Here is a 17,493-nt window from a genome sequence, read left to right on the forward strand (position 1 = left end):
GAAATGGCTTTGTAATCGTTTCAATGCAAATAGACATCAATTAATTTGTTTCTCAGACGTTTCTTTAGATTACAGGTTGCTTTTTGAGATCTTTTTGCCTGCTTCCGTTTGTCAGATAGGTTCTATTTCAGTGATTTCTTTATTTGCCAGGTCTTGCAGCACAGAGGTTATCACTAAACTGCCATTTAAGTAAACACTGTCGTTGTAATCTCTCTCTCTCTCTCTCCCTGTATAACTGTATTGTTTCACAATTAAGAATAATAATTGGCATTTCACAGAAATTCACATCAAGTTTGTGATTCCTGAGGAAGTGCGGTGATATTCCCCCAGGAAAGACAAAGTGGCTTTCTACACTTGATCCATGACCTTTCATCACCTTAACAAAAGATATAAAGATATGAAAAATCCAAGTTGAACAGTCAGTCACCAAATCCATCTTGCCAGTTTTTGTATTTTTATTTCCCCCTGTGACTGCTAGTAATTATGCGGCTATAAATTGTCCCCTTCTGTGGCATATTTGAATTTGGTGTTGACAGCAAGTATCTAGTCTATCTCTTTATTTGAAGTGTTTCTCCCAAACTTTGCAAAACTGTGATTGCAGATATTTGACTTTGATTACAGGTCACAGAGCTGGGATCCCATTGTGATGGTGCTGACTGACTCTACTACAAAACATCTCTGAAGTACAATTATGAAAAATCCATGTTTTGGGACATTTTAAGGTAGGTTTACTCCATCAAACACTGATTAGTGAACAGTTTATTCATTTTTTTCCGATAGTCCTTTGGAGGACTCTTACAATAGTACATTTAAGGCTACTTATGCCTTTGACATTGAACTCCTTGCAGCTGTTAAATGAACTAAAAATCAAAAGCACTGTCCTTATGTTTGCCCTGAGATTGGGTTTCATTCTTATTAGTTGAAGAAAATTGAATAAGACCGAGGGGCCCTTAACAGGATGTCAGTCAACGTAGTTTGAAATCAAGGAAACCAGTTTTACTCTATGTAAGCATTTATTGCCGGGGGGTCCTTCAATCTAAAAGAAAAAACGTGCATAGAGTGAATACAACTTCACTAAAAACCAAACGAAAAAAATATTAAAATGTTTGTTATTACTGCCCATTAAAAAGCCTACGTTTTATTTGTAAACCATGAAATCAACTGATCCACACCAAAGCCCAATTTTCCTGCTGTAAGGTGATAGTGCTAAGCACTGCACCACCTGGGAATTTTTTTAGAAGTGACCTTTTAATGCAGGCAGTGAGCAGTGATGGTTTCATTCTTTCAGGGAAATAAAGGCAGTATTAGTGTGAAGGGCAGTTACTAGCATGGCTTTTTTTGAGAAACGTTTTCCGAACAAACACCGCTATCCAGTCTTAAAGTCCTGACTCAAATTACCTAAACACTGCACGACTGTTGAAAGGAAGTTGACGGGAATGACTCACTGCTAAATGGTGTGTTTCCAAATCTGAAACTTTTCAGTTTGTCTGTTTGTCACTGTTTACTATAGCAATAAATGAAACAGAACCGAAAGGGTCTCTTTGCTGCTGTTGCCAGTGTCTAGAGTGCTAAGAAAAATAAATTCTACTTACTTGTCCAGTTCTGAGATAAAGTGATATGTTGACCTTACTGCACAATTACTCTATTTAAAAAAAATGTGATGTTAAATGTAAAAAAAATTAATTAAGAAGATTAAAAGCATTATATCTCACATTCAAACTTTTCTCAGCACACTTTGGTTAAATCAAAATTCAGTCACACAACTGATTTAAATAATGTCATTATTGTGCTAGGGAACTGGGAAATATAATAATGCATTTATATAGTGCTTTTTGGGGCCCTCAAAGTGCTTTACAATTCCACTATTCATTCACTCCCACACTGGTGGAGACAGCTACAGTTGTAGTCACAGCTGCCCTGGGGCAGACTGACAGAAGCACGGCTGCCATATCGTGCCATCAGTCCCTCTGGCCATCACCAGTAGGCGGTAGGTGAAGTGTCTTGCCCAAGGACACAACGACCGAGACTGTCCGAGCCGGGGCTTGAACCGGCCACCTTCCGGTTACAGGACGAACTGCCAACTCTTTGAGCCACGATCGCCCATGATTGTGTCTTCAAAATACCCATAGCATCATAGACATTTATACTACAAGTATATTTATAAAAGTTAAACAGTAATGCTCTTTAAATGGAAATGATGTGTACTGTCATTTACATCTTTTTATTATTTTATTTATTTATTTATTTATTTATTTTTACATTTGTTACATTAATTTCCGAGATTTTCCATGTTTTTCTCCTGCCTCTTTAGTTTTATATGATCCACTCACTTTGTTCTCTCTCTCTCTTTGCATCTTTATACCCCTCCTCACTTAGCTTAATGGGGTGACAACACACGGTTGCTCGTTTACAGCAAACATATCCAGCTCCGCCGTACATCAAGGACAGTCCTTCCTTTATGATCAGGTTGTTGAGTTGGAGTGGGGGCGGGGGATGGGGGATGGGGGATGGGGGGCGGGAAGTGTTGGATAGGATGTTAAATTGCAATGCTTAGGCTACAATACTCCTCAATAAACACCAGAAGACGTCACTAGATATGTGATTTATTCACAAATAATAAATGTTTATCTGCAGTAACCTCAGAATAACCTTCATTTTCCATACTCACAGCCTCATACCTTTTTCAACCCATGTGGTGCTACGGCAGGGATCAAACTAGATCATCAGGCAAAACATACAAAATTATATAATAATACAGATGACTGAAATTTTGAAATATTAAATAAGTATCCAAGCTTAGCTGGATTTTAAAAAACAAAACAAAACAGTAAATACCATATCTTGGTCCAGTCAAAATGCATTACAATCTCTGTCAGTTTTCCTCAGTTAACAAACATAAGCATAGAAGTGAGCCTGAAAATGTTTATGTGCCTGTGTATGGAGGCGTATTTCATTGACACTTAGCAACATTACATTTTAACAGAAGAAAAAAATCACAGTGATGTTAAAAATGCTATTTTATCAACTTCCACGTGGCTTTCTTACCTCACAAACTCATTGGTCCAACATATAAATCCTGAAAAAACAAAGTGCTGAAAAGGGGCTTCTTGATGTTGCTCCTGTCTATTATTGTAGGGTCTTTATCTTACAATTTAAAAAAGAAAGAAACCCCCCCAAATTGAACAGGCGTTAATACTGCCAAGATTCTCGTTGATACTCGCATCGAAATAAAAGACTGCTGAGAATAGCTGCTGTTGGCAGTATATGAGCTCACTGTGTGTCAATTCAAGTAAAGTAAGATCTCCTACTTTTTCAAACTCTCTGGGTTAACATCGTAAAATGCTTGTTGTGCTCAGCTCACCTTTCTTTGGAAACAGCGTTTCTTAGGAACTGCTTTCTGCCCCTCTCTTTTCTTTCTTGTAATTATTTGATTTTGCTTTCTTGTAGAAAGACATGACTCACAGTGTGCATTAGCGCTCGCCTAGGCAGAATAAATCAGTTGTGCTATAAAAGTGAGTCAAGCGTGGGATGGACTGAACCATTTTGTGTTTTTCTAATATATATTAATATGTACAGAAGTGTGCTTTGGACCTCGTACTTAAATTTGAACCATCTCATTCATCATTTACCTTTCTCTCATATTTATTTCAGACAGTTTCCATGTTTTCCTCCTGCGCCTTTTGTTTTACATTTTACCTCATCTTTGTCGCTCCATTCTTTGCATCTTCACAACGATCCTCACTTTGCTCTGTGGGTTGATAACACAAAGTTATACGTTTACAGCAAACATATCCAGCAACTCCCTGCTCTGCACCCATAAAAACTTCAAGGACAGCCCTTCCTTCCTAAACAAGAAGAGGATACATTGATTTGATGAGGGACATCAGGGTCAAAAGTGTTTTTTAATTACATGCTAGGTCTTTGTTGACAAAACTACCCCTTAAAGATTTATGAATTTTACGAGATTACAAGTTGTAATTTTTTTCTTTTTTTTTTTCATTTCTAAAAACCTGTTCCTTCCATAAATGGTGAAAAATCCTAATCAATTAGAGATATATTTTTGCCTCATGGGGTTTCCCAAGGCAAATGGCAAATAACCCTCTCCTTCATCTCTTCTCTCACATTTATTTCAGACAGTTTCCGTGTTTCTTTTCTAGGTTTTCTCGCTCACCCTTTTTTTGTTTGACAGTATATCTCTTCTTTGCCGTTTCTTTCTTTCTATCTTTACACCCATCCTAACCTTGCTTAATGAGATAACATGCTTACATTGATTCACACGTTTACAGCAAACATATCCTGTAACTCCATGTACTCCGACCAGTCAGACATCAAGGGCAGCCCTTTCTTTGCGAACAGGAAGAGAACATCTTGGTTTGATGAGGGATATCAGGGTCAATTTTCGAGCATAGCTGTGTTCATCAAGGCACCTAGAACACGCTAGGTCGCTGATGATTGGTTTTGTAATTGTATGACCAGATTCGCAGTGAGGTTTGCTGTGCCCAAATGTATAGGGAGGGTTCATTGTGCATGTCTGGCAGAGGATCCTTGTTTGTTAGATCTTTAACTTCCCCTTCCAGCAACGCAAGGATGACAAGGATGAAGGGTTATCGAAGTTGACTGATCAATTGTGGTAGCTCTATTGCCGAGATATCTGCACTGAGTAGTGGCACCAAAGCTGAAGGGAGCCATCAAGCTGAAGGAGTCCAACCAAGCGTGGTTAGCTGTTGGGCTTCTGGACACAGCTGACGGGTACCCTTGGCAGTGACTGAAGCAAAAAATTTGAGTGTTGGAGGAGTTTAATCATAATACCTCCCCCAACCCATGACCTATTGAGTTTAACCTCCACGCTTCCTTCCTCTAAGCTCCTCCTCCACAGGTATAAAAGTAAGCTGAAATTAAGCCACCTATGTTCAGGGCAGAGTGGAAGACGCAGGAGACAACTGGACTGAAAGAGGGAGGTGGAGTAGGAAGGTTAGACTGATTAACTGAACTGACTGCTGTCAGACTGCACTGCAACCATGGGAGTGACAGTAAGTTTGGACTGAGCTCGACAGTTTTGGATTGCTCAGGGTTGAATATTCTTGCCGCTTACTTACACATTAGCTTACATCTCTGTTAAATTTCTTTCTTTTTTTTTTTACTTCTTTATCAACTGTGAAGAGACATTTTTCGAAATTATATAAACAATGACACATTTACTTCATTATGTAAAATCTGAAAGGCAACTTTCCAGCATGTTTCATGTTGTATCAGTTTTATTTAAAACCCTATTTTGTGACACTGTGAAAACATACATTAATTTCTTTACAGCTTTAGAAACTTAAAACATATTCTAAAATGATCTATTTGAATTTGAATTTGCTGTTCTAATATTTAACAGCATATCAGTTAACAATATATTATTCTTTAATTGTTGACAATAATTAATAATTTCGTTTCATGCAACTTTCTGCTTTAAAATCACCTTCGATTTTAGTCGTATTCAGAACTCCCTTTTGTGACACTTTGTTCATAACAGAAAATGAAAGATGATTACAAACTGGCGGCAACCGCAGACCACGAAGAGAAGAGGAGCAAGAAGGGTAGAAAAAATAGGGATACGGAGGACCTGAAAAAAGAAGTTGACCTGGTGAGTACGTAAATTATGTGAAGCCACTCTGGGATAATCTTTCATGTAAGTGTTTGATTGGCACAATTTAAGTATGCCAATATAGTATAAAGAGTTTATAACATGTGAAAATCCGTGTTCAAACACAAAAAGATTCTTATCTTAAAATGACTCTGTATGGAGCAATGTGTAAAGTGCAGATGCATTTTGTCCCCTGTGTCCTTCTGGAGGAATTTACAGGGATGTTTTTTAAGCCTCAAATGACATTTTCGTCTTTTTCTCTCCCACACTCTCCTTAGGATGATCACAAATTAAGCGTGGACGAGATTCACAGAAAATATGGAACCGACCTAGTCATGGTGAGGACTCCGAATATGTGTCTTTGTTTTTGTGAGTGTTTGAGATGGTAAGGACAGAGGCCAGGAAAGATCAGGTAGTCTTGAAAAACATCATGGTGTGCATGCAAATAATAGCATATAAAATGTTCAAGATCTCAGTTTCTCACCCACTATGAGCAGTATCTAGTTACGGAGTTCTGTTTTATTGGTCTAGTTTTACAAACCAAATTCTTCAAATTTGAACAAAATGAAAACTAAAAGACTTTTAATCCACACGAGCCACTATTTTTTTCACATCTCTTTTATAGGTAAGCATGTTAAACAACTAAAAAGCAATCAAATAATAATAACTTAATAATTTGCTATATGTTCTCCAGGCTTAATCTTTTTGAACTTTCTTGTTTTTTCAGTCATTTGTTGCCTTGACAGCTTTTGTGTGGCCTGTAGCAAACATCAAATTTAACATTAGCTCATTTTGTGCATAAAATTGTAAAATTACAGAGAAAATACCACTGCCTTGCCACTGCTGTGCCAAGTAAAAAAACGGCATTGGAAAGGCAAAATTAAGAGGGTGACAGGAACCAGTAAATATACTACAATATTACTGTTGTAGGATGTAACTATACTGTACTACACATGTACAGACAAGTCTTTTGAACTTCTGGGGTAACTGAGACACTGTTTTTAGGGTCTCTCCTCCTCCAGAGCAAAAGAGATCCTGGCCCGAGATGGCCCCAACGCCCTCACACCTCCTCCCACAACACCCGAATGGGTCAAGTTCTGCAAACAGGTAGGAGTCCAACATCCTCACCATGAAAACCACAAACCTGTGTTTTAACTCACACATTATAAATGCAAAAAAAAGTAAGTACAACCACCAAAGGTTAAATGTTATTTCCCCTGGTTTCCAGCTGTTTGGTGGTTTCTGCATGCTGCTGTGGATTGGTGCCTTCCTCTGCTTTGTGGCTTATAGTATCCAGGCTGCCTCAGAAGATGAACCTGCAAGTGATAACGTAAGCGAGTCTTTATCTAAATTGTTATTGTGACCATTAATTCAATTCAATTCAATTTTATTTATATAGCGCCAAATCACAACATAAGTCGCCATTAAGGATCACCTAACTCTCTCGTGTCTCTTCATGTAGTTGTACCTAGGTATCGTCCTTTCTGTTGTGGTCATGATCACGGCTTGCTTCTCCTACTACCAAGAGGCCAAGAGCTCCAGGATTATGGATTCCTTTAAGAACATGGTCCCACAGGTGAGACACTGAAAGGAAAACTAATGTAAATTCAACATATTTACAGCTTATATGAATTAAGAAACTGCAGTATTTTTGCACAGTCTTAAGGGAAAAGTTCTGCACTGATGATACATTTTATCATCTGAAATTTTGGTGTTGGCATTAAATTCAAACCGGGTTAATCAAAAATTCCTAAAATCTTTGATTTCATAGCAAGCCCTGGTTATCCGTGACGGAGAGAAGAAAAGCATCAACACTGAGGAGGTGGTGCTTGGAGATTTAGTGGAGGTGAAAGGAGGAGACCGGATCCCTGCTGATCTGAGAATCATCTCTGCTCACGGCTGCAAGGTCTGTATCTCAAATACTCTTTATGCCAGCAAACATTTTTGTAGAGCATGTGTTTGATATCTACTATTATTTATTTATTTATTTAAATGAGAAGAAGACATGCTGTGATGTTTAGTTAGTTTTAGACATAGTTTAGTTATGGCCGGCGACAGAGTCAAGCTCAGCCCTCAGTCCATTTAGATTAGCTAATCTTGTGCATGCAAGCTGATTGCTCAACTGTTCAACATTTTTATGTATCCCACTAGTAAATCTGAGAAGTTACTAGCTATGTTGATTGGATGTGGTGGTCTTCATTCTAAGTAGCTTTTCTTTGATCATATCATAAACTGTTCCCATTTGTTTCTTAAGTTTATTATTATTATTTTTTACAAAAATATTTAATTCTGTGTTTTCATGTCACTGATCCCCTCACTGATCTTCGTTTGATTTTGTTTGTTATCTCTCAGGTGGACAACTCCTCCCTGACGGGTGAATCAGAGCCCCAGACTCGTTCTCCAGAATTTTCCAATGAAAACCCACTGGAAACCAGGAACATTGCTTTCTTCTCCACCAACTGTGTAGAAGGTAGAGTATGAACAGCTTGTGGTTGACAATTTGAGTGTGGTTTTTATTTGATGAAACAGTAGTTTAGTGATGCTTGCTGGTAATCCACAAAATAAGAAGGATAACAAGGAAGAATGAAATCATCCATTGTTCTGTGGACTCTGTGTCTCTTCAATTTTCAGGCACAGCCAGAGGAATCGTCATCAACACTGGAGATAATACTATCATGGGCCGTATCGCCACCCTGGCTTCCAGTCTTGAAGCTGGAAAAACTCCCATTGCCATTGAGATCGAACATTTTATCCACATCATCACTGGAGTGGCCGTGTTCTTGGGTGTTTCTTTCTTCATCCTCTCCGTCATCCTTGGATATAACTGGCTGGAGGGTATTATCTTCCTCATTGGTATCATTGTCGCCAACGTGCCAGAAGGTCTCTTGGCTACTGTCACTGTGAGTTTTGGTGTCAAATGACATTCTCTGCAGATAGCTTATGTCTTACTGTCTGCAGTTGTCATAGTTTTGAAAACTTACGTTTTGTCTGTAGGTGTGTCTGACTCTGACTGCTAAGCGCATGGCCAAGAAGAACTGCCTGGTGAAGAACTTGGAAGCTGTCGAGACTCTGGGCTCCACCTCCACCATTTGCTCTGACAAGACCGGCACCCTGACCCAGAACAGAATGACTGTGGCCCACATGTGGTTTGACAACCAGATCCATGAGGCCGACACCACTGAGAACCAGAGCGGTGCCTCTTTTGACAGGAGCTCTGCCACCTGGGCTGCTCTGTCCAGAATCGCCGGACTCTGCAACCGTGCCGTCTTCCTGGCTGAACAGAACAAAGTTCCTGTTTTGAAGGTGATAAACTTTCATTTCTTAAGGCTCTTGTGGTTGGCAAGTAAAAGCTTTGGTATTTTAAATAAGGCATAGGATGTAACTTATGAATCCATTTTACCAACTCTGTCTTTTTCTAAAAATCCACAGAGACATGTGGCTGGTGATGCATCAGAAGCTGCCTTGCTGAAGTGTATCGAGCTGTGCTGTGGATCTGTTAGTGACATGAGAGAAAAATACCCCAAAATTGCTGAGATCCCCTTTAATTCCACAAACAAATACCAGGTAAATCATCCATACAGAGTGACAAATCTCAAAAATACATTGTACATGCTTTGGTTTGTGAACTTCTGTTTCAAAGCTTTGTGTTTAAATCAAAAGTCCAGTAAGCCAATTTTCTCAAAAATACCTATACAGTCTGACTTCTTGTTGTTATCAGTGGAGTCATCCTTTGCTGGCAGGAGTACAGTTTAAGGCAATAAACCTTGACGGTATGTTGTTGTGGAAATGCACAGTAGTATACTTCTTTGAAGTGCCTGGTTCACATATATACTTGGGACATTGCAATGTAAAGTCTCCATGAACAATTCTACGTGGTCACAAATAATCGGCAGGCACAGTGACATCTCCACCAATGCTTGCACTCACTGCTAGATGGTGAAATTCAAGTCACACTCAAGATTACCCTTGCAAATGTAGAACGCCTAATGAGGGCCTAATTTTTGAGACCTGAAAACTTTGCGTTTAAATCAAGGCTTTCTGTTGCCCCACAGCTCTCCATCCATAAAAACAACACCCCTGGCGAAACCAAGCATTTGCTGGTGATGAAAGGAGCTCCAGAGAGGATTTTGGACCGCTGCTCCACCATCGTGATCCAGGGCAAAGAGCAGCCTCTGGACGCTCAGCTGAAAGATTCTTTTAATAGTGCCTATCTTGAGTTGGGAGGCCTTGGAGAGAGAGTTTTGGGTACAGCTTCACTTCTTTTTATATCAGCATTTATGAACTGTTTGTTTACTGGAGAAAATTTAATCTAACAAGTACTTTCTGTGTGTCTTTTTCAGGTTTCTGCCACTATAACCTCTCTGATGACCAGTTCCCAGAAGGCTTTGCTTTTGATGCTGATGATATGAACTTCCCCACTGAAAACCTGTGCTTTATTGGCCTCATGTCCATGATTGACCCTCCTCGTGCTGCTGTGCCCGATGCTGTGAGTAAATGCAGGAGTGCTGGAATCAAGGTATGCTAACTTTTTTGAAACAACAGATTTTAAACTTTCTCTTTTTTCAAACTGTGGTCAAAACTTCAAGTTAAATATTTTTCTTATCTTTTCTTTCTCAGGTCATCATGGTCACAGGTGACCATCCAATTACAGCCAAGGCTATTGCTAGAGGTGTGGGTATCATCTCAGAAGGCAATGAGACTGTTGAAGACATTGCTGCCCGCTTAAATATTCCAGTTTCAGAGGTCAACCCTAGGTTAGTTCTCTTATCAAGATTTATTTAGCTAGCTTTGAACATTTTGTGAGCATAAGAGGCAGCTGTTCAAATTAAATCAAGTTTGGCTAATGAAGGTTTTGACATCTGCAGAGCCTAAAAGGCTTTTACCATTAATTTGTGCAAGAAAAAATAATCTTGATATGGCTCTTAGCTACTGGCTTTCCTGTTTCTTCATCAGCAGTACAAGACTATACTATACTATAATCCTGAATCAGTAGTCATCTTCGTAACTCAAGTGCAAATAATACCTAATAAATGCAACACATGTGATTCATTATCTGCAATGGGAAGACAACAAGTAGAATATGTTGTAAATGTAGCTTTTTGCTGAATGTTCCATCATCAACTTTTGCTGAGGCTGATGTTATTTTCTTTCCCCCATCATTATCTTTTTCTAATATCCTTAACATAGTCTGTGCTTGGACACAGGATGTTGGACTACAGCTGCTGTTCGTTAATAGATGATTCTTATATAGTGCTTTCCTGCTCTACTTGAGTACTTGAAGTACTTTGTACAACATGCAACATTTATCCATTTATTCATGCACATTGACACACGAGCCAGCAACCTTCCAATTAGCGAATGAACTCCTCTACCTCCTGAGCCACACTACTGTCATCCAGTTGTCCCTCATTTATTGTGGGAGTTACGTTCTAAAAATAACCTGCGATAAGTGAAATCCGCGAAGTAGCCAAGTCTATTTTTTGCAATTATTATAAATGTTTTAAGGCTGTAAAACCCCTAACTACACACTTTTTTCAGACAGGCATCAAGATTTTTACACTTTTCTCTCTTGTTTAAATACTCTCAAAGTTCAAACCTTGTAGAAAAATAAGTGCAGTATTATAGAATGAAACTGAAGGCACCCGCAGGTGATGATGCTTCGTCGACATTGTTGTGTTTGTTGGGGAGAAAACTTACAAACATACAGTGCAGCACTTCAGAGTCACACTGCAAGCGAAGATTTATGTAAATTTGACAAGTTGAACGCAATCTGTACTGTGCAGGAGACACTGCACGAGGTTGATTGAAAATGGTCTACAGCCAATCAGGACGCAGAATACAATGCGCATTAAAAAAGAAAAAAGAAAAAAAAAGCATGCAGAATTGCACAAAAAAAAAATCAGCGAAACACCTCTGTACTAACACTACTGCAATCTAATCTACAGGGAAGCTAAGGCCTGCGTCATCCATGGTAGTGAGCTGAAAGAAATGACCCCAGAGCAGCTTGATGATGTGCTGAAGCACCACACTGAAATTGTATTTGCCAGGACCTCCCCTCAGCAGAAACTGATCATCGTGGAAGGATGCCAGAGACAGGTGAGCATCAGGGGTGGCGGGAGTGGGGATTCTCACACACACAGTTTCAACATTGTTTTGTTTAAAATGTATATAAAAAAATGCTTTCTTCCAGGGAGCCATTGTGGCCGTGACAGGTGATGGTGTGAACGACTCTCCAGCTCTGAAGAAAGCTGACATCGGTGTTGCTATGGGCATCGCTGGATCTGATGTCTCCAAACAGGCTGCTGACATGATCCTGCTAGACGATAACTTTGCCTCCATTTTAACTGGAGTGGAAGAAGGTAACATCTATATCAAGACTTGGAAAAAAAGTAAAATTCCATAAAATACAAAGCTTCGCAGCAGCTGCTGAATTCCTTTTTCAGGCCGTCTGATCTTTGATAACTTGAAGAAGTCCATCGCCTACACTCTGACCAGTAAAATCCCAGAGATGTCGCCATTCCTCTTCTTCGTGCTTTTTGACATCCCTCTTGCCCTGGGAACTGTCACCATCCTCTGTATTGACCTGGGAACTGACATGGTGAGATTTTGCCTGATTCTGTTCAATTCAGTTTAATTCCATCTATGTAGAACAAAATCACAACAACAGTCACAAAAACAATGATTTTAGAAGGAAGAATCATCCACGCTGTTTTAGCTTTAGCACATTCTGTTAAACACGTTTAACTAATTGTTGTGTTATCTGGCCTCTTAGATAAATAAAGTTTGGTATTATCCACATAGCAGTAAAAGTCAATGTAAAAGGGAAGCATGTATAATGTAAACAGAATTGGTCCTAGCAGGGAACCCTGTGGAACTCCATAATTAACCTTAGTGTGAGAAGAGGACTCTCCATCTTACATGAAGAAACTGTAGTCCATTGGATGGAAAGGATTCAAACTACTGTAGCACAGTACCTTTAATACCAGCAGTATCACTGAAGCTGTTTCTGTGGTGTAATGTGGTCTACACTGACTATTTAGAAGTACTAATTATTACCTTAACCAGATCAATCGTAGGGAGAGAATCTAAATAAATATCAGTAGTATTAAAGCTTACTGTGAGTAATGATATGTTTGTGACATTGTTATTAAATGTTGTTTTTTAAATAGTTCAAATATTACTTATGAAGAAATTAATAAAGTTATTTATACTTAAGTAAGTTGGGTACAGTGCTGAAAAGAAAACTGCGATTTTTGCTGTTTTCCTTGATCAGAGATGGATAGGAAGATGTCCTGGGTTTTTCTTAGATCAACAATCTCTTTTTGCAGGCTAAAAGAAGATCTCTTTGTTAATGAGGGGGCATTTCCTCTCCAGCTTACTGAATCTGTTCTACACAGAAGCTCAAGCGGAAGATAATGCATTTATGGGTGGATAATTTGTTTTTTCTTTTTCTTTTCTTGTGCCATGACAGGTCCCTGCCATCTCCCTGGCCTATGAACAGGCTGAAAGTGACATCATGAAGAGGCAGCCTAGAAATGCCCAAACAGACAAGCTGGTGAATGAGAGACTCATCAGTATGGCCTATGGGCAAATTGGTAACACATCGTTCACTGTTTAACCTTTAGCTATATCAAATCTGTTTTTAATACTTTTGTGCTGTTTTAAGCCTTCCTCTACTGCCCCCTGCTGGATTTTGTTTATACTGCAGACACTAAAACACCTTTAAATATCATATCCAAAATGGGTACCGTCATTTGGTGAGGAAGTTATTGCTTATAGATTGAATGCAATCATTAATTTAAATGCATATTACTTTATTAAATTGAAAGATTTTTTGTTTGCAGGCATTAAAAACGGAATCCGTCAGTTTTTTTCAGGCAAATCTGATCATTATTTAATTTGTTAATAGGTTAAACGTGCGGCATTGTTTCAAACAATTAATGTGTTTAATTTTCATTCACCATGGATTTGCAGAGTATTACATTGACATGTCATATTTGCTACTGCTTTCTTTATGAAGAGGCAGCCACAATTGTTATTTATATTTGTCATTAGTAAAAGTTGAAACCCTGTCTGATAAGCATTCTTTGATGTTTTTGCTTCTTTTAGGTATGATGCAGGCCTTAGGTGGCTTTTTCACTTATTTTGTCATCCTGTCTGAGAATGGATTCCTCCCCAAAGATCTGGTGGGAATCAGAGTGTTCTGGGATAACAGATATCTAAATGACCTGGAAGACAGCTATGGACAGGAGTGGGTCAGTCACAGTAATGTTACTAACTTTACTCCAGACTGTGAGAATTGTAAAACGTGTGTGTTTCAGTGATTCAGTGTTAATTTAGCTTTTGTCCCCCAGACGTACGAGCGCAGAAAGATCGTCGAGTTTACCTGCCACACAGCTTTCTTCACAAGTATTGTGATCGTCCAGGTGGCCGATCTGCTCATCTGTAAAACCAGGACCAACTCCATTGTGAAACAAGGAATGAAGTATGTATGCACAGATATACATGAGATCTCCAATAACAACAGACTTTGGAACCGCCATTTTCCAAATAAACCGGCAAATAAGTCCAGTTTTAACGAGATTAGTCTCTGCTGTTTTATTGATTCTTACATTTATTTATTTCACAGGAACTACGTTCTCATCTTTGGCATCTTTGAGGAGATGGCTCTGGCTGCCTTCCTGTCATACTGCCCAGGCATGGACATTGCCATCAGAATGTACCCTATGAAGTGAGTAAAAACAATCTGATAGGTTTACACTATAATTTTCTACACTGTAATTATACAAATGAACCAAAACACTCAGCATTATTTGGCTACTTTAGAGAAATCGCTATATAAGATAAGATAAGATAACCTTTATTAGTCCCACACGTGGGAAATTTGTTTTGTCACAGCAGGAAGTGGACAGTGCAAAAGTTATGAGGCAAAAATTAGAATACAATAAGAATAAATACAGTACACAACTGTACAGAATAGAATAAAATACTATATACAGTAGAATAAAATAAAATAAATATACAATAAGATAAAAATAGAATACAAATACAAATACTATATACAACTGAGTAAAAATACAAATACAAATATATTCATATTGCAAAGTTTTGCTATTTCACCCATGTTTTTGTGGCTGCCTAGTTTGCCATCTTCATTTATGCAAAGACGATCATGTCCTTGTATTTTGTTAAATGGAGTTTTAGCGTTGTTAATATAAAATAAAATATGTTTATTACTGTCATTTCCACTTTGTAGTAAAGCGCACAAGCTGCGATATGGGTTGCTCTCCTCTAAAAAGAAAAAAGTTAAGACACTTTTAGGCTCATCGGCTCAGAAATTCATACAATCTTGCCAAAGAATATCCAAGAGGACCATAAAACATTTGCATTAATTTGTTTACTTTTCCTGTGGGTGTTCTTTAAATGTTGTGCAGTATATCATAAGTTTTCTATGTGTGCATTATGACATTGAAAGGGATCATGTCCGTATGGTCTCTTCTAGACGTGACCAGTAACAGGAATTTTAAGATCAATACTGACACAAATATTTGGTGATTTCAGAACTGATACTGGCCAATTTTTTTCTTTCAGACAGAAAATATGAACAGCTTTCCCTGTTATTTGTTATATGTAGTTATATATGAGTCCTTGATGTGACAATGAGGTTTTAAAACAGTCTTTCTTTGTCGTGGATTGCTTGTTTATGCTCTGTCCAACTTTGTTCGGGTTAGCTGGGTTTTGTGTTTGTGCCGTTTCAAATATGTGTTGCCAACAGGGAAGTTGCAGAGTGCCCTCTGGTAGGCAAACTTGCAACATCAATGGTCATAAAATGACTGAAGGCTTTTTTCTCCCCATGTCTTCCTTACTTTTTTTTTTAATCAACTGTTATATATCCTGATACTGTTATTTAAGCTGATATATCGACCCCACTGATATATCATTTGGTCTCTAGTCTGTTCTTACTGACCTGTAGCAGTGAGTACCTTCTGTTTTTAGATTTTTTAGATGCGTCGTTTTGCTTCCTCACCTCATAAATTCATTTTAACATCTGGTTGTCTACAGCATAATGTTCACCATCAAAGCTTTTCATGTGCTTTTACAGAACCTGACATAAGAATTTCCAAGATGTTGAGAAGCAAGCTTTTGTGTGGGTTTTTTTTTTTGTCATTTGAAATTGAATCTTTGTCTGTCCATCCTTACCTTAGGCCAATGTGGTGGTTCTGTTCCGTTCCCTACTCCTTCCTCATCTTCATCTATGATGAAGTCAGAAAATATATCCTCAGACGCACCCCAGGAGGTAAGACCTTCCCAGCTCTTTGTTTTACTTTCTGACACACGTAGGACACATTTTTGCCTGTAAACTCTGCATTTTAAATATTAGTGTAGGGGAATGCAAAGGTCATACTTTTTTTACATTTTATCTAAAGGGTTTGAGAAACCACAAACTGAACACCAGAACAGCAAAAAGTATTAAGAGTGAAAGGTGAAAAATGTTGATTATTCCAAGAAATGAAAATAAACTGTGTCCTGATGATCAGACTTCAGTTCAGAATTGTACAGGATGTAAATCTAATAATATAAAACCCAAATACACAAACCTCTAGCTCTTCTAGGGTCATATGACTTCATCCCAGGGTGAATATTAATGGCCTCGCTCATGATATCCTCTCATAAGCAACCCTGAGACCAAACTGACACACCCTCACATGTCCCTGAAGGGTAGAGCTCCTAATAGCATCATCACCAAAATCATGGCTGCAGTTTATCTTCTTTATAATCCCCAGTCAAGTCAATTTTTTCCCCAATAACTGTCAGTAAACATAAGCAAAATAAAGTAAAGACAGATAAAAATTAGATAAGTTGGCCACTCTATAATTTTTATTAGAATTTTTCGTTGGATTTGTCTGTAAAAGACAAAAGGAAGTATCTAAACTCTCACATTTGTGGGTGTGCGAATGCACAAGTTGTGTAAAGCGCTTTGAGTGCTCAGAAGAGTAGAAAAGCGCTATACAAGAACCAGTCCATTTACCACATTTGACATGAAACATCACACTAATTGTGTCTCATTTGATTTCTAGGTTGGGTGGAGCTAGAGACATACTACTGAGCCAACATGACATAGGCTTGGAGGATGTGCGTTTTTCATTACCATCTTATGCAATCTTACATTATTAATATAAATATATATTTATCAGTGTGTGTCACAATAAAGAACGTCTGTTGTACACTGAGGCTGCCTGCATGTTAGTGTCTTTTGTAAACACTTTTCTCGTAGGTTTCTCTGTTTTGTTAGCAGTAAAAATACTGATTCAGGATGGGGGTGGGGGTGGGGGGGTGGGGGGGGATTTCCCTGAAGCTTCAGCAGATATAGGACCTGTGATTCATTTCCACCTTTCTACAGTCCTTAGTTTGGTACAAGCTATGTGTCACAAATAAAAAAGTAACATATTAGGACATTTTTCTAATAATTTGCTGAGAGGTTAGAGACCATTTTGTTCAAGAGCACAGAGTATTTTAATGGGCAAAGTGTTGCTAATTTCTTAGATTTTCCATTTTTCCCCCTCCCCTTCGCTCTTTGTTTCTTTGTACTTTTACAACTGCCACCAAAACCAGCACTACCACCACCTTTACTAAACATGGTTGAGTAGCTACAAAGAGTCATAAGTGTACTAGAAACACTTCCAACAACCCCCACAGGCCAGCCGGTGAGCCAAGCCTTCCTCCTCACTGCAGATTCCAAAGAACAGGAAGTGCACATGTTGATTTTGTGAGGAACATCAAAGTCCTTTGGTTAAAGGGCAATCGTTTTTTTTACATTTTATTAGAGAAGTTAAAGATATTGTTGTCTCTTCAAGGGTACAGTG

At 38.5% G+C, this 17,493-nt stretch overlaps 1 protein-coding gene across 1 annotated transcript; it reads left to right on the forward strand.

The window, feature by feature from the left end:
* The first annotated feature begins 4,918 nt into the window (after positions 1 to 4,918).
* LOC101477348 (sodium/potassium-transporting ATPase subunit alpha-1) lies at positions 4,919 to 16,860 on the forward strand. Its single transcript, XM_014411549.3, has 23 exons — positions 4,919 to 5,030; positions 5,519 to 5,629; positions 5,908 to 5,967; positions 6,635 to 6,736; positions 6,858 to 6,959; positions 7,092 to 7,205; positions 7,401 to 7,535; positions 7,982 to 8,099; positions 8,261 to 8,529; positions 8,624 to 8,932; positions 9,059 to 9,193; positions 9,682 to 9,874; positions 9,970 to 10,145; positions 10,247 to 10,383; positions 11,575 to 11,725; positions 11,820 to 11,988; positions 12,073 to 12,227; positions 13,101 to 13,224; positions 13,739 to 13,884; positions 13,984 to 14,114; positions 14,259 to 14,360; positions 15,835 to 15,926; positions 16,708 to 16,860. Exons 1-23 carry the CDS (start codon positions 5,019 to 5,021, stop codon positions 16,734 to 16,736), a joined length of 3,072 nt encoding a protein of 1,023 aa, XP_014267035.3. The 5' UTR covers positions 4,919 to 5,018; the 3' UTR covers positions 16,737 to 16,860.
* Positions 16,861 to 17,493: the final 633 nt, after the last annotated feature.

Source organism: Maylandia zebra, linkage group LG23, assembly GCF_041146795.1.
Source record: "Maylandia zebra isolate NMK-2024a linkage group LG23, Mzebra_GT3a, whole genome shotgun sequence".
In the NCBI taxonomy this organism is placed as follows: domain Eukaryota; kingdom Metazoa; phylum Chordata; class Actinopteri; order Cichliformes; family Cichlidae; genus Maylandia; species Maylandia zebra.